The sequence below is a fragment of the Globicephala melas genome, chromosome 16 (assembly GCF_963455315.2).
Source record: "Globicephala melas chromosome 16, mGloMel1.2, whole genome shotgun sequence".
In the NCBI taxonomy this organism is placed as follows: Eukaryota; Metazoa; Chordata; class Mammalia; order Artiodactyla; family Delphinidae; genus Globicephala; species Globicephala melas.
In genome coordinates, this window is record NC_083329.1 from 76,879,539 (window position 1) to 76,891,665 (window position 12,127).

A 12,127-nucleotide genomic window follows, 5' to 3' on the forward strand; every position below is an offset into this window, starting at 1 on the left:
ACGTCACTGAACAGTGAAGGCAATCTCCAGGCGGAGAACGGGACAGGGGCCCTGGAAAGGCGTTCACTTCTCCTCGCCCAAGTCCCCCTTCACCGCTCAATCAGTGTGGCTCAATTTTCAGGGCCCTTGTTTTTTCCTGAAGCACAAATGTTTCCCACCATTGATTAATGAGATAAGAGCAATATCTTAGAAAGACAGAGAGCTAAGAACACTTCAGAACCGTCTAAGGGTAAAGCTGTTAACTAAAAAAGCATTCGCAGTTTGGAACTTGCCATATTAGGTCATCACAAGCTACTTAGAAAGAGTCCAAGGTAAGATGTGAAGTGCACGCACACACACCCAGGTATGCACGCGCACTCCCACACGACTAAAACCGATGCACAAGGGCAGCACGGCAACCAGACGGACGAGGGTTAAATACCTGCTCCGCGCCCGCGAAAGCATGGTAGAAGCAGGAAACGTATGTCATGATAGCTCTTTCATCGGGTTTGGGAGTGTTCACAATGTCTGAGGGAGGGAAAAATAACACAGAAAACAGACACACGCACAGATGAAGAGCAGAAACCAGGGTGAACAAAGGGAAGAACGAACTGGTTTACACTTGACTTTCTGTGTTCCTCGGGCCCACAACCCTGACCCGCAGGAAGCCTGTACAGAACTGACACACTCGTGAACAGAATGCTTTCAACCAGCACGTTTTTTTGTTTTCACATCATCAAACCAAGGGTTTCCCTCCTCCCCTACCCTGGATGGCTTTTTTTTTAAAGTGTAGGCGAGGCATTCCTAGGGGAACCCGTGGGCTGCCTGTCAGAGCTGGTGACCACTTCCTAAGGACCCGGGCGGCCCCGTCTTCCTGTCTTTTGACTGGATCAGGTCATCTGCCACTTTGGCTGTGAGCAAGGCGTGGCCCTCTGCAAGATGCGGGGACACACGCAGACCTCTCTGGCCCCATCTCGGATGCCACACCCCGCCCCCACCCTCATAATCCTTGGCTTTCTGCTCTGTGCACGGCCCTGGCTTGTGTGGGGATGAAGTTCATTGAAGATGGCATGTTTCCTAATCCTTCTATACGTACTTGCCATGCCATTGCTAGAAGCTACCCAGAGGAACAAAGCATCTAAAGGGGAGGGTCTACACGGCTTGTACTTATTAACTATGACCCTTGCCACTATTTGTATGAGCTGCTGAGACAGCTACCGGGAAGAGAGAAAACAGAACCACGGGAACACACACCCTTCCTTCCTCACCTTGGCCTCACCCCAGTTTGGGCTGAATTACGTTCTAACTTCAGATTCAGTTCAGTCACTGGACAGAATGCAGTTAAAAAGGTGCCTCATAATTCCCTAAGGTGAAACCCAGTCATTGGGTTTCCAGAGGATATTGATAGAAAGGCTGTGGGGATGTGGAACAGCATGGAATCTTCTGGAAACCAAAGATGAATGGCATACTACTGCATGGACAGGAAGTAAGTTTCAAAGAAAACTGGACTGAAAAAGACAAACGACTGCCTCCTCAGAACCAGACGGGTCTCCTTACTCAGAGGAGTCGGTGGGGGGAAAAGAGAAAAACAATTGAAGAAAAATCAAGACAGAGGTAAAGGATGAGTGATGACTTGTGTTCTACCTCCTCACCTTCTGTGCACCAGCAAAAGCATGATAGTAACAGGAGACATAAGTCATTACGACTCTTCGGGTCTGGCGGTGTATGCTAAATCTGTGTGGAAAAAAGGTTAACGGCTCGGATGTTCCGAGAGCAGCAGGCTCCTGCTAAGGGCTGCCTCAGAGAGGCCAAGGTCATGAATCTTCCCCCAGCAGCCCCACACACTTGTGTTGCTCAAACTTTGGCTCAAATCAAAGAAGTGACATTTGCAAAGTCATTACTCTGTGTGCACTTCTAAGAACCACCAAAGAGAAGGGCACAGCCAGCTCAGAAGAGCCCTAAACTAGCAAGGAAGTCACATCCATGGCCGAGCTGGACCTCCAGAATTCCGCAGAGTGCACACAACAGCACTTTCGCTCTCTGGACAGATGGAGGGCCCAGGGGTCAGCAAAGGTCCTTCCTGCAAGTCCACACAGAACACGGGCACCCACAAATCTACAACGAGTACTCACCGGAGGGAGGAAAATAGAGAAACAGTTTTCATAACCTTTTAAAAAGCATGCAAGGGGGCTTCCCTGGTGGTGCAGTGGTTGGGAGTCCACCTGCCGATGCAGGGGACACGGGTTCGTGCCCCGGTCCGGGAAGATCCCACATGCCGCAGAGCGGCTAGGCCCGTGAGCCATGGCCGCTGAGCCTGCGTGTCCGGAGCCTGTGCTCCGCAACGGGAGAGGCCACAGCAGCGAGAGGCCCCGCATACCGCAAAAAAAAAAAAGCATGCAAGGTAGTTAAGATGAGGAAGAGTTTCACCAGTTTTCACTACAGGTTTATGGGTGAGCAGCCCAATTAGCCACTTCAAAATCCCCATTTAGGATTCAGAGACTATCACAAATGCCAGGAAGTAAGGTCAACCGCAGCAGGCGGTGGAGAGGCAAGGATTCGCCAAAGGGATTAAGTGATCTGAGGGGAGGAGATCAGTATAAGACATTACAGTAAAAGAGCAGGAGAAGTAAGAACACATTCATAGGAAGCTGTGGGGAAGGTAAGGCCGGGTGCAGGTGGCAAAGATGCAAAGGGTAATTAACAAATGGGGGGCTGATCTACTGGGGAGTTGGTTATACCACAGCTCGCCCCTCACCCAAGTCAGTCAAGTTCATAACTCTTTCACCAGAAGACTCTTACAGAAATTGCTCTGCAAAGAAAATAATATCGTATGCAAGCATTTTTCTGAGCCATTAAAAAGGAAAGAAAAAGAAAAGTAATAAGAGACTAGGATGTGTCACAAGGGAGCAAGAAATGAATAGAGTGCTAACGCATCCCATCCACTCAGAGGATAAGCAGAACACACGCCCAGACCAGGACTCAGAGACTAAGGGAAACCCAGGAACAAGAGGATGGTCAGCCTCCCAGGGTAATAACGACAGCAATCCTGAGCTCACTCTCAACCGTAGGAAATCAGGGAGGCATCAATGGACAGAGAGATGAATTTACTAAATGTCGCCTGTTTTCTCCTGTCTTCAGTATCCTAGCTGTTGACTCAAGTGGTAAACTCTGGGTAGTTATTTATCGAATGGAAAGGTCAAAGGACAGAGCAGAGCACCCAAATGCAAACTTAGCGTAGAGAGGACAGACAAGAAGGAAAAGGTATTTTCCTATGTGGCAACTTCACTGTTTTATTGTCTTTCTCCCTCTAAAGAGTTTCTGAAAAAAGTAGATTCTGAAGAGCATATTCAAGTGTGGTCAACACCCCATAATACAGGTGTTTGATAAAATGGCTAAATTAACAAACGGGCAAAATTAGAATCCTAATTGACAGACTACTGTCTCAGGTGCACTGTGTCCCTCAAAATGATAGGTGGAGTCCTACCTCCTGGTACCTGTGAATGGGACCTTATTCGGAAGTAGGTCTTTGCAGACGTGATCAAGTTAAGATGAGGTTGTGCTGGAATGAGGTGTGGCCTTAATCCATAATGACTGGTGTCCTCATAAGTAGCGGGAAAAAGACACAGAGACAGATGCAGAGGGAAGATGACCATGTAAAGACAGAGTCAGAGACTGGAGTGATGCTACCATGAGCCAAAGAACACCTGGGGCTTCTAGAAGCTGGAAGAAGCAAGGAAAGGTCCTTCTCTACAGACTTCGGAGGGAGCATGGCCCTGCCAACACCCTGATTTCAGAGTTACAGCCTACAGAACTACAAGAGAATAAACTTCTGTTGTTTCAAAAGCCACCTACTTTGTGGTGACTTGGTACAGCAGCCATGATGCAGTCACCAAAAATAAGGAGGAACAGAAGACTGACAACTGACTAGAATCAAGGTCTTTGCTTTTCCCCAACATGCTAATTAGCAGAAGCAAGGAACAAGAAGCAAGAATAATAAGATTAACAACGAGCACAGTAATATAAGTCCTTGAGGGCCGGGCCCTGCCTTATACATCACATTATCTCCTGCAGCATCTCCAGGGTCTTATACATGGTAGGTGCTCGGTAAGCGTCTGCTGAGTGAGAGGTGACTCATGCATAAGTGAAACGAAGGGATGGTCTCCACGTATCTGTGCTTTAAATGCTGTGCCAGGGCGAAACTCCCATGAACTCATCTCAGATAAAGGGCACAAGAGGTACTGAAACTAGTCTCCAGCATGAGGGCCGCTAAAGCTGCAAAATATTGAGAGGTTCTAGCTCTAACAAAACTAAATTTAATTTGGACAAATTAAAAATGAAACGTGAAAGTTTCAGAGGCACATGATGAATGACCGCTCCATAGTCTAGACTGAGATTCTATGACTTCCAGTTGGAAGGAAGCATTTTTTTCCTTGTGGAGTCTTAAAGAACAAGGAGATTTATTTGTTAAATTTCTATGTGGTTTAAAAAGAAAAAATGTTGTTAAAATAAAAACAGGAAGCTTTCCATTGAAAATCACAAACCAAAGCATTCTGTTTCTTTGCCAAAGCTGAACCTTTTACCCAACCCTTTCATTGTAGTTTTGCTGGCTTGGTTTTGAGCAGGATGCTAGAAAATAATTTTGAGCAAAAGCTACATACGAAATTCTCTAATATTCACGAGGCCAATGACAGAAACTTCTTAGGAATCCTAAGTCCTTCAGATGTAACCTGGCTATAACGTTTACAGGTCTTTATGTGTGGCCGTCACATAGGGAGGCAACAGATTTTCTGTAAGCCAAAAAACACAATTTTCATCTCACCTTCAGCATCCAACATTTTGGGAATATCCAGGTGCTTCTCTGCAATTTCCATGGCCAAGTTGATATTTCCTATTGGGTCATCCTGCATGGAAAACAGCACAACCAGCTTTTTAGCATATTTTTTTGAACAGGACTTACGACTGTTTTTTAGATACCTCATTCTGGGGAGGAAACTTTCCCATCCACACATAACCATAATAGGATAAGATCTTCCTTCTTATATTTTCCCAAACATTTCAAACATTTAGAGAAATATCAAAAATGACATGAGAATCACCCAATCCATGCACACTCCAACTTCATAAAACGTGAGCAAAAGGTTGAAGAGAACAGATACTGTGCAGCTAGAAGGAAAGTTGTGAGGTATTTTCTCATGGATGGAAAAACACCTGGATACCTCAGCGCTGAGCTTCAACTCTGGGTAACAAAAATCTAGATGATTCCAAAAGGAAGCATGAAACATACATTTTCCACATCTGGAAGGTGATCATGGAGAATATTTAGTACCACACTAACTTTGTTTATTTTTGTTTTAAATATAAGAAAACACGCTGCTTTCAGCATGTTTAGGTGAAACTTTTAGGTCACTAAAGAATATTACAAGATGGCTACAAAGAGCAAAAGTTAGGTTTCTAGGATGTTAAAGACCACAAGAAATGAAAGAAACTTAACATTATAATAGAAAATTGTGAAGAAATTTTTGTTCGTCCGATTGCGTTTGTCTTCCACGGTAAAGCTGGTTAAATATATACGTAACGTAACAAAATACATTGAACCAGAGGTGTATAAATGAAATACTGAAAAATTAAAAGAGGTATTTAACATTTCCTGTTTTAATCTTCTAAAGAGATTAAGTATTGTGAATTTGAAATGGGATGGGGGTATGTAAGACAGAAAAATCAAAATGAAAAGTAGTGTTAGTACAGGGATGACTGTAATGAATTTTAACATCAAAGCCATTTAAACATTTCAGAAACTGCAATGATTTGCAATAAGCACAATCATTTTAATACAGTGAAACATCTAAAACATAGAGGCTTCAAAAACATTCGGTGCTCAAGGAAGAAACCAAAGCAAGCTTCCTGGCCTCTCAGAGTTTACTATCATTTCAGGCAAAATGTTTCTTCAACTCCATGTTATTTTAACAAAGCATATAATCATTTCACTAAAAGCAGCCATATAATAAGGTGAGTCTTACCTGCATATTTTATGCAAATGTTTAGAAAACCAAATAGCTGAGTGAAAGTTTCTTTTTGTTCTTAATATATAAGAAAATTTTCAGCATTAAAAACAGAGTAATGATTCTGAGTCTTTGTGAAAGCTATCTCACTTACACTGTAACTTAGATAAAATGTAGCAGTTAAGTGTTTTCTTGGCTCAGCTACTGGTATGTGACCCTGGGAAGATTAAAGCACTCCTCCCTTCTTCATCTGTAAAACTGGGATAATTAGTACCTCCTTTATAGATGCATGATATTATATAGTTTACTGTAGATTTTGAAGATTGAATGACTGTGTATGTATAACATACATAAAATATATGTATTAATATTAACATACGTATATGTATATAAAACGTTAATATATGTAATATCCACATATGTAACACATATTAATACATATATATAATAAACATATATACTTATTTATTAACAGTGTCTAATCTAGAGCTATAGAAGTATTCACTGCTATGGTTAATTACTATCATTTTTCCACCCATCACAGGTGGCCAATTACCCCATCTGTTGACCTTTTGTAATAGAAACTGACCATTATAAACTGCTAATAAAATGAGGTCTATCTAGTATAATCCCTTCATTCTGCAAATGAGATAAAGAGTAACTGAAAAAAATATACACCGTCTCTATGTTTGAAACGTTTCAAAATAACTCAGGGATGAGAATATATGCTTGGGGAAGTCAAGCAACTCTGGCTGCCCCGTTCCCTTAGGCAACCTTCCATTCGTGTACGGCAGCTCTCATCTTCAGGATACAAGTACATTTTTCATGTGCTATCCTGTCGTCAGTGGAGAGAGGCCAGGGGAAGGGTGGTGAGCACGTGACAACTGCAAAGGTGGCAAAAGCCAGGACACTCTTCCTACTACCCCCTGTGCCACACGGGGAGGGCAGCATGCAGCAGGACCGGATTCCACACCAAACACAGCGACACGAGGTGCACGGCCAAGGAAGCACACCAGCAACCAGAGGAAATGTGCCCCACTACTCCTGGCAGGAATGGTCATGGGGCGGGCAACACTTTCCATCTTAAGTCTTTACACGGCATTATTTCTAGGACAGATGGACTGTCCACCACAAGATTTAGAAGGGAACAGGATTTCTTTTCTCCATCACAGATCCCACGTGCAAACTACTTTTAAAGAAAGAATGTGCAGACTATTTGAAACTTAAGCACCATACAGCTTAAGCTTAAAGGGAGAATGAAAGTTTCCTCAGCTGAAAACGTAAGTTCCCTAAGTTGAATTTTCTGAAAAGAGAGAGAGAAAAAAAAATCCCCCAAACTTCTTTTCTAAGGGTGCAACTCATACCTTGTATCAATAGCAAGATAAGCATCCCTTGTGTGAGAAACAAGTTAATCAACTCTGAGTAAATATGTCAACAACTAAATCCTTCAGAAAAAGGAATTTAAAAAGAAGGTTTGGGGTATTTGAACCTTTCTCCCCCCAGCCTGCCCACCCTGCAGCAAAACAGACACTTCACTTCTCATATTTACAACCTGGGAATGCAAAATCTCTGAGAAACATGTGTAAAAGCTGTCGTAGGAAATCAGGCCAAATCAACAAACATATCGTAATGTGGGCAAAAAGGTGACTTGGCTCTGGGTCTTGTCCTGCCCTAATTATAACAGGTGAGTATTTTCCCGCCACCCTTCCTGTTTTCATCCCGTGCCAGGCTAGCTGGGAGGGCATGCTGGCAGCAGCCTAGGTGTTGGTGTGAGTTCAATGCCAATGGGCTCACTTCCAGGACGACATGCTGGGGGCAGGGCAGACACAGCATGCCGGGCCCCGCAAATGACCTTGTTCAGCTTTGAGTAGTCAATGAGGTCGGGCCGGTGTCTGTGGATGAGTGCACAGAGTCCAAGGCCGTCTTTCCAGCTGCACGACGGTCACGGTCGGGAGGAACAGGAACACGGGTTAATGGACGGGCAGCAGCAAGGGGCTGACCTTGGTCAGACGTTGGCCTGAAATCTCGGACCTGGGGCCCCAGGTACCTCCCTCCCTCCCCCACCCAGTGACACCCTGGCCCCTTCCCTGGACTCTCGCCTCCCTCCCAGGGTCTGCCACCCCCCTACCAGTCTCCTTTCCATCTACAGCTTCAGGCCCAGCCTTGCTGGGGACTCCCCCTAACCTCCCCGCACCCCCCGCCGTGTCCTGCCCCGGTCCCTGCTGTGCTGGGAGAACTGGCAGGGACTGGAGGGAAGATGCCCCCTACTGTCCCCCACCTCCCTCAGTGCCCAGCAGGCCCGGCTTTCTCCTCTCTTCTCCAAGTCTCCATTCTAGACCTGACCCCCAGAGTCTGCCCAACAGACAGACACAAGGACATCCACCCAGAAATGCCCAGGACACACTTTCCTCCAAGAGCACACTCCTTTGTATACTCAGTACTCTCCGGTTCTCCTCTATCTTTCTTCATAAGGTTCCTTTTTGTTTTGGATTTCTTCTTTTAAAGGCAGAGATGTGTAAGCAGCTGAGGGACTTAGCAGGGAGGGTTTGGATTTCCAGTCTGTCTGCCCAGAGACACCAGCGCTCACTGTTCCCAGACACCCCCAGGCTACGAGCTCCCAAGTGATGAGCGGCAGGTTCACTGAAGGTCAGGAGCCTGTGCCTCCAAGGGTCGGGGAAGAAGGAGGCCCCTGGGGCCACACTGTCGAAGGGCTCAGGCCCATCTTGGGCCAGAAGAAGAAAAGCAAGAAGGTGAGTGGGAGGCCAGGCTGGGCCCTGAGACATTCTACCCAGCAGGTCCCACACCCCGATGGCATGTGATGTACGAACAGGAAGCCTCCTCCTCACCTGTGTGCACTCAGGGAGTGGCTCAGGGCCTAATAATACTTATCTACCTAGATTACCTCCCCAGTCTGTCCTGGTAGCTCGTCCATATCCTTCATTTCTTTTTTTTTTTTTTGCGGTACGCGGGCCTCTTGCTGTCGTGGCCTCTCCCATTGAGGAGCACAGGCTCCGGACGCGCAGGTTCAGCGGCCATGGCTCACGGGCCCAGCCGCTCCACAGCATGTGGGATCCTCCCGGACCGGGGCACGAACCCACGTCCCCTGCATCGGCAGGCGGACTCTCAACCACTGCGCCACCAGGGAAGCCCCATATCCTTCATTTCTTTTCTCTGATCTATGGGGGCCAGGGACCCATTTATATTCATGGGTAACCCACCACACAGAGGGAGAAAATATAAACACCTGACAAAAGATCTGTGCAAGGAAAAGACTGAAGCAAGGGACAATATCATGCTCTGAGGTTATATCTGGATTTCCTTCATCCAGTTCCCTACAGTTTTTCAAACATGATTTGCCTACTTCTCTCCAATCCCAGCCTACAAAGCTGACTGATGAAGCATCTTTTGGGCACGACAGAGAGGAGGGACGGGGTGGAGCTCGTATGTAGGATACGCAGACCCTGCTACGGTGTCTCCTTGTCACTGAGAATCCATCCCTGCCGCATCCCTGCATGACACTCACTTATAAACAGTGCCAGCCTCCCAAACCTTAATCCAACGTTTTCCCCTGAGAGACCCTAAACATCAATCATTCTAGAGCCTGAGCTCTACTACATACAGAAAACGCGTGTCAGACAGGAGGAGACACAGGAGTAAATAAACATTGTTCTCCCTGCCAACCCGGATTCCAAAGAGAATACCAGGACCCCAGGGCCCTGGTTGCGCACCTGGTGTGGAAGTTCTGAATGTTCACATTTCTATAAGGAGCGGTCTTCCTTTGACACCAAAGCAGCAGACCTTCTTTGGCAGAGGTTTCTGTAATGACAGTCAAGAAAAAGTGTCCACAGGGCAACACTCACCCTCACTGCTCACTCACCCAACTTCTAGTCACTTGCTAAAGAGACCTCCCAGGGGGCCAACACCAAAGGCAACCTCTCTTCTCCAGTCTCTGCAAGAGGATGGAGCTGGAACCCTGCTCCCAGGGACTGACTTCTGAGGCCACTTGAAGTGACTTGAAAAGGACAGTGCAGGAGCTACAGCAAGTTATGACATGATGAATACAAAACTGGACTTCAGGGTTACTGCTAACGTACCTTTCGGATGAAAATTTGTTTTAATGTGCATAATTTATGACCTAACTATCCTGTCATTTATCTCAATTATAATTTATATTCTTAGGTAACTGGAATTCACAGAGGCCACTGTGTCTGAAATGTATTCCCTTACCCACTGATTTTAAAGTACTTGAAGGCTTTTATTGGCAAATTCCAAGTTTGGCCACTTGGGTTCTGACCAAGTTAAGAAAGCAACCACCCCTGTGGCAGCCATGAAGACGTGCTGCTCAGATGTCCTGCTGCAGGGAGCACAGGACAGAACTGATGTCCCAGCTACCACACTCTGAATCCTCCCCTGCATTCCCCAGAGGCCACACTTCTTCAGGGCTACTCCAGCCACAGACTGAGTGAGGGAGGGGCACCAGAGCTGGGCCATTCCTGCCACACGTGGGACTCCTCTGAGAGCAACTGAGGCTGAAGAACTCCCCATTGGCCTGCTGACCCTGCCTGAGGACCACTTTGCAGAATGAGATTCTTCTTTCTCAAGCTCTTCCTTCCCCAGCACGGGTGTCAGCCAGGCGCTATGCCTGAAGGGGCTCTGCCATCTCCTGCTTCTCCCCACCCTTATCCTCCACAGGCATTTCCCCCAACAAATCTCTTGCATTTCTGCTATGGATGGAATGACTGTGTCCCCCGAAAATTCATAGACTGAAGCCCTAACCCCCAATGTGATGATATTTAGATATGGAGCCTTTGGGAGGTAATTAGGGTTAGATGAGGTTGTGAGGGTGGGGCCCTCATGATGGAATTAGTGCCCTTCTAAGAAGAGACAGCAGAGTGCTTGCTCAATCTCTCTCTCTCTCCCTCTCCCTCTCTTCCCTCCACTCTCCTTCTCCCTTCCCTTTCTTTCTCTGCCGTGTGAGGACACAGAGAAAAGGCAGCCATCTACAAGCCAAGAAGAGAGCCCTCACCAGAGACTAACTATGTTGGCACCCTGATCTTGATCTTCCAGGCTCCAGAACTGTGAGAAAATTAATTTCTGTTGTTTAAGCCACCCAGTCTATGGTATTTTGTATGGCAGCCTGAACAGACTAAGACAACTTCTAACACCATCTTGGCACTTGCTTGTTAGAGGACCCAAAGTTTTATACATCCAAACAGCTCCTCAAAGCCACTTACATAACTGGGATTCTGCTTGTATTTACATCTTAACAATTTAGAAAGCTCCTATGAACATGTGGACTCCTAACCAACATTGGGACCTGGCCTTCCATTTCAGTAAGAGCTTAAGTTGATTTTTTCAAATCAAAGTAAGTATTCTGTAATTATTTATCTAAATTCTCCATTTCTAGTTCAGATTTTTCTTTGACCCATAACCCATATGAAATACCCCCCCCCCGCCCCTCGCAAACTTCCACATGCTCTAAGAATAATTTGAATGATTCCTGATCATGTCTCTTATCTACCAAATTCCTGTTAAGGAAAACGACTGAAAGTTCTAAGACTTTATTAAAATATTAACTGGTATAGATATCGAAATATGGAACTCCATACCCAGCTGTTCTGCTATACACACAACTGCCTGCCTTTGGGGTCCTGGCGAACGGAATTAGTAAGAAAAAGTATAACAGGAGGAAATAATCCAAACTTTTTTATAAAGTTTAAATGGCACTTAGATTAGAAAAGTAAACAGAGGTAAAGGAGATCAATACAAGCTTACAACTGCCACTTAAGCTTAGATTTATAAGTCATTGAGTTTCACTTAATTTCTTTCTGAATACGTCTGAACACTCTTATGCTATGAATGTTGAACAAAGTTTTTTCCTTATTGAATTGGCTACTCTAACAAAGCTGACTCTCTCCCACCCCAAGTCCATTCTGAGGCATTCAGCAAAAGGTTACAAGCCTGTGCCACATAGTACATGACTGTGGTACCTCCACCCTGCCCCCGCAGGTGTAGGTTAAACCTGAGAAGTCCACACACAGAACCCTGATGGTGGGTATAAAAAGCATGTCATAAATAGGTAATGTCATTGGTTATTCCATCATGAAAAACCATAGGATGCACCAAGAAGCCCCATCTACTTGGGCATC

General features: G+C 45.6%; 1 protein-coding gene across 2 annotated transcripts in view; it reads right to left on the bottom strand.

Annotated features, from left to right (window-relative positions):
* ACTN2 (actinin alpha 2) overlaps positions 1–12,127 on the bottom strand; it is a 79,586-nt gene that overhangs the window by 28,693 nt on the left and 38,766 nt on the right. The window contains exons 5-8 of one of the 2 annotated variants that reach the window (XM_030839476.2): positions 9,707–9,794; positions 7,831–7,909; positions 4,799–4,880; positions 422–507 (exon numbers count right to left, since the gene is read on the bottom strand). In XM_030839476.2, coding sequence (XP_030695336.1) covers positions 422–507; positions 4,799–4,880; positions 7,831–7,909; positions 9,707–9,794 — 335 coding nt within the window. Of the gene's footprint in view, positions 1–421; positions 508–4,798; positions 4,881–7,830; positions 7,910–9,706; positions 9,795–12,127 lie in introns of those variants that run through there. The other variant, XM_060286254.2, reaches the window with a different exon arrangement.